The 16,338-nt window shown below is 44.1% G+C and overlaps 1 protein-coding gene across 1 annotated transcript; it reads left to right on the top strand.

The window, feature by feature from the left end:
* The first annotated feature begins 10,480 nt into the window (after positions 1 to 10,480).
* On the top strand, positions 10,481 to 15,419 carry LOC137301259 (uncharacterized). The gene is made up of 5 exons (XM_067970718.1): positions 10,481 to 10,579; positions 11,295 to 11,435; positions 12,082 to 12,223; positions 14,903 to 15,087; positions 15,258 to 15,419. Exons 1-5 carry the CDS (start codon positions 10,481 to 10,483, stop codon positions 15,417 to 15,419), a joined length of 729 nt encoding a protein of 242 aa, XP_067826819.1.
* The last annotated feature ends 919 nt before the right edge of the window (positions 15,420 to 16,338 follow it).

Below are 16,338 nucleotides of genomic sequence, written 5' to 3'. Positions count from 1 at the left end.
CATTAATAAAGATCATTAGGTTGCAAATTGTCCTGGACTGACCTTGTGCACCTCCCAGGTTGCCTGGGCACCCTTTTGATATGAAACGCTGTGTGGTGCAAAGGCACATAAAGTTGGGAGACAAAAAACAATACATTTTTGTGAAGCAATTAAAAACATACTCTAAATCTGTTCTGTATAGGTGAAGACATTATATCAAAAATTAGCTAAGGAGACCGATTCACTCAAGGAACTTTGGATGGAGAGAATGAACTTTGCTGGAAGACGTATGGTTATTAACAGCACAGACATGGAAATGTATGAGAAGATGTGCCACAAGGTGAATATGTTGGTTTTCATGACTCTTTGCACATGGCCATTCATATTTTGTGGATGACAATTGGAAATCAAACAGTCTTAGACCAGTATCAAATTGCACCGTCCATCATTTCTTGTGCACCAGTGTGTATTAACTACTGTAACTGCAATAAATGTCCAACATGGGCACCATCAAAAGATATTGTGTATGTGAAAATAAAAGCCAAGGCCCATAGTGCAGGTCACAACAGGGGTTGAGATGAATTGGACTGAAAAGAGGTAGAAAGATTCTTTTTATTGAACCAGGAGATAAGACCTCAAGGGCATGATGGCAAGCAGTGGTGTATACGCTGTTTACAGCATACAATCGCTTCTAATTTCTGCTAAGTGTATGATTTTCTCAGTTGCTAAAAACACCAGCATACAGTTCTCACACAATTGTAGATTTTGAAGTTGGGAACAGAGCAGTAGGAGGACTTGTTTGTTTCTTGCAGGTGCCAGTCACCTCATTCCAAATGCCTCTTTCTGGCTTTGTGAGTCATGTTCAATTGGTGGTACTTTGATCGCCGCACAATGGACCAACACAAGTCTCTTCAGCAAACATTTCTTATTGCATTGGACATCGGTTTCTGCAACCAAAATTGTCTTGCCTGTAAGGCTCATGACTATAATATCTGTTGCTTTTTTAATCTTTAATTTATTCTACAGTTCGGGAGCCCAACTTCTTCTAAATTCTCATGCTGTATGTGCCGACCTTCTCCCAGGCCTCCTCCAGATTGGAAGATCTTTCCCATCCTCCTCCAGATCCACTGATCTCTCCCATCCTTCTCCAGGTCCTGAGCTCTTCCCCCAGACCTCCTCCACATCTCAAGCTCTCCCCAGGCCTGCTTCAAGTCCAGGCCTCCTCAGGGTCTCGAGCTGTACTCTAGGGTGTCTCTAGCACCTGAGCTCTTCCCTGAAACTTTCTCCAGTTCCTGGGTTCTCCCTCAGATCTTCTGCAGATTTGTGTACTTTTTGCAAATAGGCTTTTAAGGACGCAAAACAGCAAGATGAATCATCCAGTGGCTTGAATGTTTGGAACAAGACAAGCGAGTATTTTATGATTGTGATTTGCTGCTCAGTGGATTCTGGTGAATATAATAAATTCTACTAACAAATGTAGGAAACTGTCAAAAATGAAACTTTTCAGAGGGGGCATGTCCCCAGGCCCCTCTAGATAAACAGTATACTCACTTCTCAAACTGCCACTACATAACAGACTACAAACTGGGGAAACCCTGACCTGAACTAACTGTAACTAAGGGTTTTTATTTTATAGAATGGATTGCCACCCACTGCAGGCAACATGAACTCAGCTGAAAACTCTAAAAATTGAAGACTTGTGTCTTGAATTCACAACCCTGAATGGATTGGAATTGAAGACCTCATGTCTATATTACTCTTTCAGATCAGGGTAGAGGTTGAGAGGCGAAGGCAAATTGCCGTAGAGTTTGAAGAGATTCAGAACAAACAGCAGCAACTACTCCACATCGACTGGAGCTGCCGAGAAGGACATCACGTCATGTTCAACACAGCCCTGAGAGAAGCGGTCCGGTTACTGGAGGAACACGTTGACAACATGGACAATGAGGAAACAAAGACACTGCCGAACTCCACGGACTATCGGCGGTATTTACCTTTGTGCTATTGTAGAAAGGGGGGTTTTGCCAGAAGCATTTACTGTCATTGTTCTTTTTAAGTTCAACGTGTGTCTAAAAATTTAATTTTTGAAAGCTTGAATTAGTATTTTCAGGAGTCATTCAGGAGACGAGCTGATAGTGAGTGACAAAGGAGTGTAGGTTCACGAGAGATGGAAGAGAATGTGTTATCCCCTAGATGGGGAGAGTGTCTGTGTGAAAGATGAAGTGTGTGTGGGACATGACGATGTGGAAGAAAAGACTTCAACCTCAACCAATTAGGATCTGCTGTTCTTTTCTGATTAATCTGATGATTGGCGTGCTGCTTGCACAACTTTTCTGTTCACACTGATCGGAAAGCTACAATTTATTTTCTGTAAAAATTAAATATCCGGGAAGTAGATGGTGCAATGGGTTAAACATTGATCCTTCACCTCTGGGACCTGAGTTCGAAACCAGCCCAGACTGAAGGGATGAAAGTGTCCTCTGTAAGAGTCTGAGATGAAATGAGGTTGAGCAGTGTCGATTGAGTTCCGAGTGTGCATGGGTCTACAGTATCTAATTCAGCTAATAACATCATATATCTTTATAACATTCTTTGAGTCTGTCAAGCTTGTCACTCAGACAGGCCCAAGAATGGTTAATAGTGAGAAATGAATGAATAAATGTTACACTGGGACTCTTCTGAGATTGGGGTTGAAGCATGTTCCTGGGACAGAGTGGAGGAAGCTTTACTCTGAATCTGTGAGCATTGCATTGCACCAGGAGTTGGCCTATACTCGACGTCTGAAATGGAACCGTTCCATTTCCCGGTATGAGTTTCCCTCACTTCGACGAGGACCAAAGAAGATGAAAGAGGCATTAAAAATGTGATTTTGGAGTTCCACTTTACTTTAATATTCTTTCTCAGAGTTGCTGGGCTGGTTGAAGCATTGATATTGCAAATGTCAGATGCCATCACAAGCGAGTGTCAGAGACTAAATGCCTGGGCTGTACTGGGAGAAGGACTAGGCGCACAACTTGTAAGCAAGGAGACTTCGCAAGGCCTCTCCAGGGAGGAATTAATTGGTAAGAAACCTTCAATGTTTCAAGAGATTTTTTTATGATTTCCCAGTTATACTGCCTAAAAGGTTTCGCCAAAATGCTGTTTTTTGCAGCATGGATTATGACAGTGAGGTAACGTTAAAAACACTGTACACAAGTCGAACAAGCTGTTAGATTGTTGGTATGGTTCATTGAAAATTGTGCTCAACATCATATATCTTTATAACATTCTTTGAGTCTGTCAAGCATGTCAAGTGTCTTTCTGACAACTGTGTAGCTGTCGAGTCTGTCTGTTGTTTTAATTATTTGTTAAAATTGCACTTTCATAAAAGGCATCAAAATGTTCATATTGCGGGTTTGGGAGGTGCTGGTGAAGAATTCTTGGCCAGTTGCTGCAGTGTAACCTATAGACAGCACACACTGCAGCCACGGTGCGCCAGTGGTGAAGGGAGTGGATGGGCTGCCAATCAAGCGGGCCGCTTTGTCCTGGATGGTGTCGAGCTGCTTGAGTGTTGTTGCAGCTGCCCCCATCCAGGCAAGTGGAGAGTATTCCATCACACTCCTGGCTCCTGTCTGCCATCCTCTTGGTGAAGGATGGTTCATGGCACAAAGGGAAGTTTAAGAACGGGATGAAATGACTTTCCAAAAAGGTGAGTTAATATAAAAGACAAAAATTGCCTCATGGGAAAAGTAGATCATTGCACCAGCGAAAGAGAATTAAAGAGATCCGTTCACTTTTGTCGAAGATAATGTGAGTCTATCACACTTATAATTCCTGGAACACAGCGCCCCCTCCCAACCCCCAACCCCCAACTCCCCCGCCCCAGGCAGCCCTTCTTCTGAAATGTCAGAATATTGCATTTTTAAAACTAATTTTACCTTCATGTGACAGGAGCTGATGGAACCATCATTGCCTGCGATCTCCTGCAGGTGGATCGGCTGACGGGGCTGGTTACTCCGAGTCCTGACACTGTTATGCTTTTAGCCAATAAATACACCATGTCTGTGCCCAGAGGCTTCTTTCTTCACCCTCAGACTGGACGGGTCCTCCCCGTGGCTGGTAACCTGTGTTACGACTCCGTCAGGTCCAGACTTCTCCCAGTAACAGACTCAGCAACAGGTCAGTTCCCCGAAGCAGAAAACAACTGTTAAATACCAGAACTAAGTGCATCTTAAAAATCATGAGAGAAACAGCACAGTAAGTCATCCTGTATACTAACTAGATGGGATCACATTTAATTCTGCATTGCTTCATGAAATATTTACCTGTTAACTTTTGTTAATGACTGACAAGAGGTGGAATTGGCAATTTGTGGGCATGGATTTTCATTGCCAGCCCTACTGGGCACGAAGGTGAGTGGACTGTGTGGCCAGAAGTTAATTTTTATATCTCAGTTAGTTAACTCTTCAACCTAGATATCTCGTAAAAGGGCATCTAATGGTAGGATATAAGGACTGGCTCGGATTTTACGTAACCCTTTTCTACACTCGGGTGTGATTCTTCTCACTCACCCCTCCCTCCCTCCATCCACCAACTCTAGCTTTCTCTCACTCCCTCGCTCTCTCGCTCTCGCTCTCTCTCTCTCATAGGAACATAGGAACAGGAGTAGGCCATTCAGCCCCTCGTGTCTGCTCCGCCATTTGATAAGATCATGGCTGATCTATGATCTAACTCCATATGCCTGCCTTTGGCCCATATCCCTTGATACCTTTGGTTGCCAAAAAGCTATCTATCTCAGATTTAAATTTAGCAATTGAGCTAGTATCTCGCTCGCGCTCTCTCGCACTCTCTCTCTCGCACTCTCTCTCTCGCACTCTCTCTCTCGCACTCTCGCTCTCTCGCACTCTTGCTCTCGCTCTCTCTCTACTCCACTAAACGCTGCACAACAATAACTCAATCATCTGTGCTTCTGAAGAAGGGTCTGCATCCAAAAACATAAACTTGTCTGTTCTCTCTGCAGATGCTGACTGGCCTGCTGCGTGTTTCACATTTTCCATTTTTGTTTCAATTATATGGTGCCTTTTAAACTGGAAAGTATCCCTAGTGTGCAAATCTCTCTCTGTCTCTGCATTCCAGCAGTTTCACCTCTGTCTGGGTTCACTGGCGAGCAGGTTTTTGTGACACGTTTGTGTTCTATCTTTAAACATTTTATAGTCAGTGCTATGCAACATGTTGAAGTGGGAACAATTGGTGACACAGTAACCTCCTTACCTCTCTGGTCCTGATACTGTGCACATCTGGGCACCCAAAGCCAATAAACGACAAGAAATTTCCTGTGTTGTTTTGAGCACCTCATTCTGTTTGAGGGCAGAAAACTAAAAATACTAATGTTACTGTTGTTACTGCTGTCTGAATAATTGGTGCTAAAGTATTATTCGTATAATTATGAATTTTAGAACAATGCACACAAAGTACGTCTCGTTTTACTTCTTACTTTCAAATCCTAGAAGCAGTCTGTCAAAGTGAGGAGTATTTGATTCCATACGTACCATACCCACTGTGTCCAGGCACTGGGCTCCCAACAAAGCTGCAGCTGAGCAGCCTGCATCATCAGAGTGAGTTGAAAGTGGGAGGACCAATGCCAGATCCAGAGACGGGCATTGAAGTGCCCATCTTGGCTGTGACTATTCACCCACAGACAGGACTGGTCTATCCGCTGGGAGGAACGTACATTAGCCCAGCCACTAAGATGTTGGCCCCGATTGAAATTGGAGCTCCTATGATCTACGAGAAGACTGGTCAGATGGTGCCCATCATAGGGCTTGGATTGGACCCCAATACAGGTAACAGTGATGGTTCAATGAGATGTGGATAGTAATGGAAATAAATAAGGTACTGCAACCTTAATCGGAGATATAGGGTATTATAAACCTTCATAGGGCTCACGGCAGGAGAGTTGACGTGGAGTTTGGATGAGCAAGAAGATGCTCGTTGAATGGGATTGAGGATATGCTGGAGAGATTAATTCATTAACCAGGAATTTCTAAACATGATGGTGGCCAGAAGATATTAGAAGTACAGAAAGGCTCTACTCAAGGTCACAAGTGACATCCTCGGTGGCATTATCCCTCCTTGTCTTCCGTAACACCTCTGCAGCTTTTGATACGTTGTCTACACCATCCTCCACCAATGCCTGTCTTCCATTGTCCAGCTCAGTGGAACTGCTCTCATTTGGTTCCGCTCTCACCTATCCAAACAGAGCCATAGCATTTCCAGCATTCCCACCTTGCACCATTACCTCTGGAGACCCCTAAGGATCTATTTTTGGCCCCCTCCTCTTCCTCACCTTCATGCTGCTGCTTGGCAACACCTTCCACAGATATGGGATCAGCTTTTGCATGTACGCTGACGACACCCAGCTCTGCCTCACCACCAACTCTTTCGACCCCTCCACTGCCTCTGTGCTGTGCTGTCGGACTCCTTGTCATTTTAAAAATGAAGCAGCATGTCGTGACTTTTTCTGCCATGTTTGCAAAACAAATCCCACGTGATTTTTTTTTTATTTACTTGCATGTGACAGAAGAAGAAAAAAAACCTGCATTTATATAGCACCTTTCATGTCCTGCGGATGTCCCAAATAGTCAATGATTTACTTTGAAAGTGCAGTCACTGTTGTTATGTCGGGAAATGGGGCAGCTGATTTATACACAAGAAGATCCCACAAACAGCAATGTGATAAGCAAGCAGTTAATCTGTTTTTAGTAGCATTGACTGACAGATAAAGATTGGCAAGGCCATCAACAAAATTCCGTGACCTTCCTCATGGGATTCTGAACAGGCGGACGAGGCCTCGGTTTAACGTCTCATCCAAAAGACGATACCCAAGACAGTGCTGCACTCCCTCAGTGCTAGAGTTATCTGCCTGGATTATGTGCTCAAGTCCTGCAATGGGGCTCAAACCTATGACCTTCTGGCTCAAAGGTGAGAGTGCTACCACTTAGCCAAGCTGACACTTGTGCAGATATGCAGACATTAAGCCAAGTGTGCCGCCCTCCATCGTCAAATAGGCTCACTCATGAAGAATGGGTAGTTGAGCAAGGAATCAAAGTGCCGACCAGCTCCCAGATTTGAACCCACCACCCCCAGGAAAAGAGGTAAAAAATTGGGGATGGGGAATATACACCACAAGGCTTAAAGTTTTCAATATATTCAAGAGACATTCTCTATTCATGTCACCATACTTTTTTTAATATTCAATGTTGGGACTTATCATCCAACTTTCTTGTAGGTAAATAATCCCGGTGTGTATAGTGTCAGAAACATTTTACTTCTCGAGGATTAATGGAACACTGACAGTTTCACTTTCTAATTGTGAAAAGAAAAATGGTGTCTCTTTAATTGTGTCATTTTCGTTCAGGTGTGGTGGTGCCTCTTGGAGATGTGCTGAAGTCTTCAAACACCCCCCTGATCATTGGGGACAGCTTCTCGGAGCCCCTCAGTGGAAAGTCGGCTCGGATTTCGGGCGCTTACGTTCAAGACGCACAGGTGGTGCCGCATGCGGGTGGCTACCAGGCACTGCTAGACGCTGCCATGCTGGCCTGTGAGCTCCAGGTGCTGGAAGTACTGAAGGACTACAGAGGCCGTGTGACAGTGCAGAAATCGGAGAAAGCTTCTCATCCCCAGAAGCAGCGAAGCTTGCTGAGGGATGCACTGGATGGCTTAGCGTGGGCGCGGACAAGAAACTGGGCGCATATCGTTCACACCGCACACAACCTGGAGAGACAGAGGAAGGAAACCAAAGATCTTGCAAACAATGGTGGAAGTGTTGGTAAGCTTTTAGAAAGCAAGTTTGTAGAATTTTTTTTGACAGCTACCCAAGGATCTCCTACTTCAAACACATGGCCGTAATTAACAGATTATCTGCTGAGACAAATGGGGGAGGGGGTGGGGAATTCAACTTCGGCCCGAAACAGGCCCAAAGCCAGCATCAGGAAGCCCCGAACCATTTTCAGGGTCAGACCTCATTTGAGTGCTGCCGGCTAGTTACTAGAGCCAAAGAGGCGTCCCGTCGCAGCTCTCCGGTTGTGGGAGGGTGGGAAATCAGCCGGGATCCCACGCTGAGCTGGACGGCAGGTTGGGCCTGGGGGGGTGCCGAGGCCGGGGAGAGAGGGGTGGGGGGGGCAGGGAGGGGAGAGGGCCAGAGTGGCCTCCAACCATCCCTTTAAGGCCACTCCTTGCACAGCGCAGGCTCTGCCCATTTGCACTTGAAAATTGCATTTGGAGTCCTACAACTGATGTAGGATCCCGATTTGCCCATTTAAGCGGTCAGGTGTGCTGACAATTGCATCAGGTTGCCCTTGGGCATCAATGGGTCGGCCAAGTTGCCCGCTGCCCGTTTTTTAAGCAAGAAACAGACGGCAGGTGGTTGATAATTGCCTCCAGTCCTTGAGGCAGAGTTGGATTCCTCATTTAAGTACTTAGTTCTTCCATTTAAAATAAAATAAATCCAAAGTTCCTTCAGCTGCTAAAACGGGCGGCATCTTCAGTTGGCAGCAGGAGTTGGAATTGAAGATCACAATCATGGTGGCACATTGTTTCATTGTTTGGTATCATAGTATGTTACAATACAGAAGGAGGCCATTCGGCCCATCGTGCCTGTGCCAGCTCTTTGAAAGAGCTATCCAATTAGTCCCGCTCCCCTGCTCTTTCCTCGTAGCCGTGTAAATTGTTTCTCTTCAAGTATTTATCCAATTTCCTTTTGAAAGTTATTATTTGATCTGCTCCCACCACCCTTTCAGGCAGCGCATTCCAACTCGCTGCTTAAAACAATGTTTCCTCATGTCGCCATTTCTGTTACTTTTATTCCTGTGTTTTCATACTTACGCAGGAGATAAAACACAGGGAAGCTATGCGGGATTGTAAGTTCATTGTAAAGATGATTTTGCTTCTCCCACAGGGATGATACCATTTGCCAGCACAGGTCTGCTGGTACCGGCTGTCATTGGGATCCAGATACCTGATCCTGGAGGTTCTGATCTGGAAGTGCCTATTTTAGGGGTCGAATACAATCATGCCACTGGCCAGCTTATCCCTCTCACCGGGACCATGGAGGACCCAGATGGCAAAGGTACTTTTTATATAAGCTCATATCATATTGACTCGAATCCAATCATTGAAAACCTTCGTCCCTTTTCATTCGAGCGATAACAGTATTAAAACAAACTATGAATGCTGTAAATCTGAAATAGAAATGCAAAATTCAGGAAATGCACACATTCCAACAGCATCTGAAAAGAAAAAAAAGACAGGTTAATGTTTCAAGTAGAAACTGGATAAAGGGGCCACATCTGACTTGTGTCCCATCTTCTCTCCTTTCAGATAATGGCAAACGTACTTTGTATCTCCAGCATTCTCTCATTTTATCCCTTTTCATCAGATTGGCTGTTCGAATTGAAACCTGTGGTCCAAGATTTGCGTTTGTCTTGACCTGACTGCTGCTCCTATGGCTGGAGAAGCTCATCAGGCATCCCTCTTACACTCTTGCAGAAGAATAAAGCATGTTATCTGATAGGCCATCCCACTCTCACCTCTCGCTTCCAATCCATCAATCTTGTCTTTTTCTATTTTATCAAGGCTACTAAAGTCATTCCTCCTTCGAACTCTCCTCTCGTCTTCTTCTTAAACTTCAAATCTACCATCCTACATATTCTTCCTTCATGCTGTAATTGAAATCGAGACACGTCACCATCTCCAATTGTTATGCTTTCTTTCCCAATACCTCCAAATCATAGAGCTCCTCATCTCCTTCAATCTTCCTTTCCTCCTACAGCCTATAGCGTTTTAACACTGTTGCTTGATGCCCAGTAGTCACCAGTTCTTGATGTATCTCATGTTTCCTACTAACTCTTTTCAACCTTGGTGGTGTTCTTCTACAATGTGGCTTTGGGATTTTTAAATTAGAACAAAATACAGAATGTGTTTCATATGTTTCCTAATTTTTGTGCTGCTCGTGCTTTTCTTGCTTTCTAGGGCTGATACCGATCACTCTTGGTGCCAGAAGTATAGACCCCATCACTGGTGAAATTGGTCCGGTTGTAGGTGCTCGTATAGAGCCACAAACAGGGATTGTGGTGCCTGTCACACAGTCACCAGGAGGTTCCACAAAAAGAAAACCATCTGTGGAAATGGTAAGCTTACAATACACTGGGGAAATGGGACTTTATTGAAATTCCAATATGATTTCTTACTAACTTCCCCATCTATGGTTAGACAAAACAGTTCTTACAAAAGCATCGTTATCCAGGGGTGATCCCGTGCTCCCAGGGAGGTGCCATGTTGACAAGGAACACAGGTTGGAGAATCAGGGCTGTGGTGTTGTAGCCTTATCTCCAACCCATGCTCCCTGTGACTAGGTCTCCCCACTGAGAGTGCAGGTTCATGCCATTACTCACTACCAAGAAAGGCATGCACTAGTGTGTTATTGCTGTGAGGAAGACAAAGTGACTAAAGTTACCTTTGTTATATGAACAGAAATGGTTCTAATGTACTTTTTATGAATTTCATGCTCGTGAATGGAGCCTTTCCATTTGGACTCCCCTTTATCAGTAACAAACGTTCTCAGGTTAGATGTTGCCAAAACCTCTAGGTTGAGGGATGATCTAATCGAGGTATTTAAAATGGTAAAGGGATTCCATAGGGTAGATACAGAGAAACTATTTCCTCTGGTGAGGGAATCCAGAATTAGGGGACATAATCTTAAAATTAGAGCTAGGCCATTTAGGAGTGAAATCAGGAAGCACTTTTTCACACAATGGGTCGTAGAAATCTGGAACTCTCTGCCCCAAAAGGCTGTGGATGCTGGGATAATTGAAATTTTCAAGACTGAGATCGGTAGATTTTTGTTACATAAAGGTATCAAGGATTATGGAGCAAAGGCTCGAGGGGCTGAATGGCCTACTCCCATTCCTATGTTCCTATGTAATCTGCACCAATAGTGTGCCTCAATCTCACCTCAAAAGAATGTCCCCTACTGCGGCCAGTGTAATATTTTTCCATTTCCCATACCCGTCATTCTGCAGCATCTCTGAGTGAGATCGTCAATTAGTGCCATATTAAGGGCAACTGGATTGGGATTTCCCAAGCTCATTTCACAAAAGACCTTAACAGCCAAAGTACAGAGAAGAACTTCTTTCAATCACTCTTGCTGGATTCAGAACCAGGTCGCAAAGGTGAAAGCACAGGCTGTATCCCACTCGCTCCCGAAAATATTCACAGTGAAAATGCTACAAAAACATTCAGTGCTCCAAGTTGATGACTGTATTCGTGTTTCTGTTCAGCTCGATGCCCTTGAAGAGGAACTCAGTTGTAGACGTGCATACTGGCACCATCAGCGACAGAAGGAAGAAGCTCTCTTCATTGCTTTGAAGGGTTTGCTGCAGGAGGTATCTGACACCGAAGCCGATTGCAAATTCGAGAAGGTACGGTATTGTTAGCGTATGGTCTTCAATAAGGCTTTTGAACATTGAAGTCAGGTGTCGTAGGTTTATTAAGTGTACAGTCCATGCAATAGTACTTAAACATACAATTAAAGGGTTGTACTTACTACCACATCTGATGATGGTTGGTTGGGGATTCAAGCATGTTACATTTTTGAGCTCAGTGTCTTAGGCATTTACGAATCCAATTACTCATTACAAACAGCCAGTTTTTATACATTTCTCTCACTCCCCCTACATGACAATCCACACATTTCTGCATTGCGTGATTATACTAAAGTAAAAATACAACTCCATATAAGGAGAATTTAATTGACTTCTCTCATCAATAGCTTTAGTTTTCCTTACTTAATGAGGTTTTTTTTCTGTTGGGCTAACAAGATTTTGTATAATTCCCTTACTTATCAATAGTTTCACTCTTGTTACATACAATTGCACTTCTGTTATGCATCTGCAAGTCTTTTTTTGGACGACATAAGTAAGACGTAGGCCTTTGCCTCTTCAGACCACAAGCTCAAACCTGGAGAAGAGTTAAGTGGATCTATTGCTTCCATTTACTGTTTCAGTAATTATGCTCCTCTGTGGATTGTGTAGCAGGTCTGAATCTTTTTACTTGATTCTCCTTTAGGTTGAGGAGAAGGTGGCGGCCCTTGAAGATACCATTGACTTGTTGCAAGACAATGCACAGAGTGAAGCACAGCGCAGGCACACAGAGGAGTCACACTTTGCATCCTTGATGCCAACTGATGTGGTGCTTTTGGTTTCTCGAGGTAATCCTATATCAACAGTCAACAGCAATCTAAATGCAGCCTTCAACCAATCCATTCTCACATAACATTCACTCCATTTCCCAAACGCAAGTGCTTCCAAACCAAAGAGTTACCGACTACACTCTTTTGTTTCTGTTCCCACTTCTACCCCTTACAGCAATATTAGTAGTTCTCTGATGCTGTGTTTACCCTCTGACCTCCCCTGTTTATATCATGGGATAGATTCCACACTGGGCCAACGGACAAGTGGCTGCATGCAGGCAGACGGCTGGGGGAGGTATGCAGCAGTCCAAAGTCTGCATGGCCTCTCAGCCAAGGCAAGAGAATGACCTGCATCTCCAGAGGCAACATTTACAATACTGCCTTGGGGTTGATTTCCCCCCGAAGAGGTGTGAGAAGAAAACAAATTCTTTAGATGGATCTCAGTGCTTCCAGAGGCAGCAATGTCACCTCATTCACCTTAGAATGCTGCTGAGACTTGAGATTCTGTCCAGTTTCAGTCACTGAGACGCAAGGAGAAGACTCAAATCCTTGAGCTGGTACAGAGCAAATTAACAAGGCTGACCCTGAGTGTAAAGGAATGAATTATGAGGAAAAACTGAAGAAGCTTGGACTTTTTCCAGCCTGAAAGGAAGCGATAGAGAAGGGATATTATAGAGGCATCAGATATCGAACAATTCAGAAAAAGTAAATCCAGAGCATTCCTTCAAGGTACACCAGCAGACTAAGGGACACAGATTCAAACCAGTGAAAAGCAATGTCAGAAAGTTTTTCATGCAATGAATGATGAGAGGATGAAAATGCAGTAGAGGCAATGAGTGATGAGAGGATGGAAAGGCAGTGGAGACAATGAGTGATGAGAAGATGGAAAGGCAGTAGAGACAATGAGTGATGAGAGAATGGAAAGGCAGTGGAGACAATGAGTGATGAGAAGATGGAAAGGCAGTAGAGGCAATGAGTGATGAGAAAATGGAAAGGCAGTGGAGACAATGAGTGATGAGAGGATGGAAAGGCAGTAGATACAATGAGTGATGAGAGGATGGAAAGGCAATAGAGGCAATGAGTGATGAGAGGATGGAAAGGCAGTAGAGACAATGAGTGATGAGAGGATGGAAAGGCAGTGGAGACAATGAGTGATGAGAGGATGGAAAGGCAGTGGAGACAATGAGTGATGAGAGGATGGAAAGGCAGTAGAGCCAATGAGTGATGAGAGGATGGAAAGGCAATAGAGGCAATGAGTGATGAGAGGATGGAAAGGCAGTAGAGACAATGAGTGATGAGAGGATGGAAAGGCAGTGGAGACAATGAGTGATGAGAGGATGGAAAGGCAGTGGAGACAATGAGTGATGAGAGGATGGAAAGGCAGTAGAGGCAATGAGTGATGAGAGGATGGAAAGGCAGTAGAGGCAATGAGTGATGAGAGGATGGAAAGGCAGTAGAGGCAATGAGTGATGAGAGGATGGAAAGGCAGTGGAGACAATGAGTGATGAGAGGATGGAAAGGCAGTAGAGGCAATGAGTGATGAGAGAATGGAAAGGCAGTGGAGACAATGAGTGATGAGAGGATGGAAAGGCAGTGGAGGCAATGAGTGATGAGAGAATGGAAAGGCAGTAGAGACAATGAGTGATGAATGGATGGAAAGGCAGTAGAGACAATGAGTGATGAATGGATGAAAAGGCAGTAGAGACAATGAGTGATGAGAGGATGGAAAGGCAGTAGAGACAATGAGTGATGAATGGATGGAAAGGCAGTAGAGGCAATGAGTGATGAATGGATGGAAAGGCAGTAGAGGCAATGAGTGATGAATGGATGGAAAGGCAGTAGAGACAATGAGTGATGAGAGGATGGAAAGGCAGTAGAGACAATGAGTGATGAATGGATGGAAAGGCAGTAGAGACAATGATCTGAGAGGTGGTTGAACATTGTGGTCACTCTTTGTATGAAGCAACTTCCTGACAGTGGACCTAGATTTGCCTCTCACCAGTTGGAACCTGTGCCCCCCACCCCGGCCCACCTACTTTGATGGCATAGCTTCAAAGAAGACTCTGGATTTTCCTTTTCTATACCACTTAATATTTCATATATCTCAATAAAAAGGGGAGCCATACATTTCTCTACACAGATGAGCTAAGATTGGCTGACTGGCCTTCCTTATCCATATTTACCTTGCAATTTTGTAATTGCAGCATAAGACTGTATCTACGACAGTCCTGCCGTCTTGCCACTGATTTTTTTTAACTCCAACAAAGCTTTTGGACGTTTTTTTTATTATTATGACACACTAATTTAAAAAAGCCAAAGTTAAAACTAAACATATTCTTCTATTTTTGCCTATTGTGGTATTTTGACTATGGGATGATTCTATTCCACAGCACTCCCCTTGCGTTAATGTAATTCTAAAAAAGAAGGCTGAAACCCCATCAGATCTTTCACTTAAAAACATGGGACAATTGTGAATCCTTCAGACCTTATTGAGGCCTGTTTTGATATGAGATCACAAGGTAGCTTGGAATGATGAGGGTCATTTGGCCCATTTGATCTCATTCTTTCAGGGTAACAAGGCATAGCACAGGACAGCTGCAATATTCTTGTGTATCTTTTGACTCATCGCTCTTTTGTGCATCTACCTTATTTTGTTGTTAATCTGAAGCACGTTATCCTGTGTTTTTCAATATATAGTGGACAAGGAGGAAACAGAGCAGCAGCTGCTGTATTTAGCCATGGCTCAGACATTCCTTGAAAAGGTGACACAGTTTATTCAAAAGATACGTCAGGATGAGGCTCGACAGAGGGGTCAACTGCAGGAACTACAGGAGGGTATCGACCGACAGGCAGAAGAAGTTTCAAGATTGAGGTACCAACAGGTGGGCACCTCCAATCACAGCGTGTACATCTTGGGTGCAATTTTGCAATGTTAGTCTTACACCCGAGTCTGAATTTAAGTTATCATTTGATTCTCACCCATACAATCGTTCCTCCCAAGAAAGCCTTATCCTGAATACGCTGCTGATTGGCCACTCTCTTTTTCTCACAGGTGAAAACCCTTCTGACTCAAGAGTTTCAGAAAAACACAATGAGATGGACTGGCCTCGACATGGTCTACGTCAAGCTGGAACATCTCCGAGATCTGGCAGAGCTGTGCGCGCAGGAGGCCAAGGTGAACACCGCCCAGTGGAAAATCCACTTATCTGTGTGACAGGTTGTGAAATATCTGTAGGAACATAGGCATATACAGGACAGGAAAAGACCACTGTGGTCCATCTAACTGGTTCCACGATACCTCTCATATCACACTGTCAAATTTTTCTCCAGTTATTTAACCAACCCTCTCTTGAATTTGCTGATAGTCGGCCCCCACTGCCTCCCTTAACAGTCCATTCTATACATTCGCCACCTTTTACATTAAGTAGTTAAATCTAAACTATGTTTTCACCCACCCTGTATTAACTCTCCTCCTGCATCAATTGCAAGAAAATATATTATTGGGATGAGTTTTTTCTAACATTGTCTGGAAGAGGAATGTTGCTAACCAGTGCTGGATAATTCAAACTCACCAGCTCACCTTCCCCAGCTCTGCCGTGGAGAACGACCATTAAGAACAGTAAGTAGTTGCTCTCACTTTATGTAACTTTCCGTTTCAGGGTATTCTCTTTGGGGGTATCTACTGTTTTGGAGACTATCAGCTGATCTGGAACCGAGCTGCTGGTCGTTTTCATGGGACTCCAGATTCTACCAACCGAGAAATGCTTCCTCTTCTGAAACAGGTGATAAGCCTGTTGGAGTCTGACAGGAACATCGTCCTATCTCCAGACACTCTGAATCTCGTATCGCACAAAGGTAACCGTTGTTCCTTATCTCAGCTTCTATTGGTTTTTCATTTCTTTACCTTCAGTAATTCAGCGTTGAATGCTCTTGTGGTGCTCATGAGTTGCTTTTTGTCCGGTATGGTTCTCTAAATCCACCAATCCCCTGCCCACCTATTGCCCTATCACATACCTTCACTCAGGTTTGAATATGCCATTCCTTTCCACTCCAGCATGACACATCCAGTCTCCGTACTATCAATCTTGGACATTCTCACAGTTGAGACCATCAAACTGGGTGCTACTAACTTG

The sequence above is a fragment of the Heptranchias perlo genome, chromosome 33 (assembly GCF_035084215.1).
Source record: "Heptranchias perlo isolate sHepPer1 chromosome 33, sHepPer1.hap1, whole genome shotgun sequence".
Lineage (NCBI taxonomy): Eukaryota > Metazoa > Chordata > Chondrichthyes > Hexanchiformes > Hexanchidae > Heptranchias > Heptranchias perlo.
Note: the sequence above shows the minus strand (reverse complement) of the source record. Positions and strands in the feature narration are given on the sequence as shown.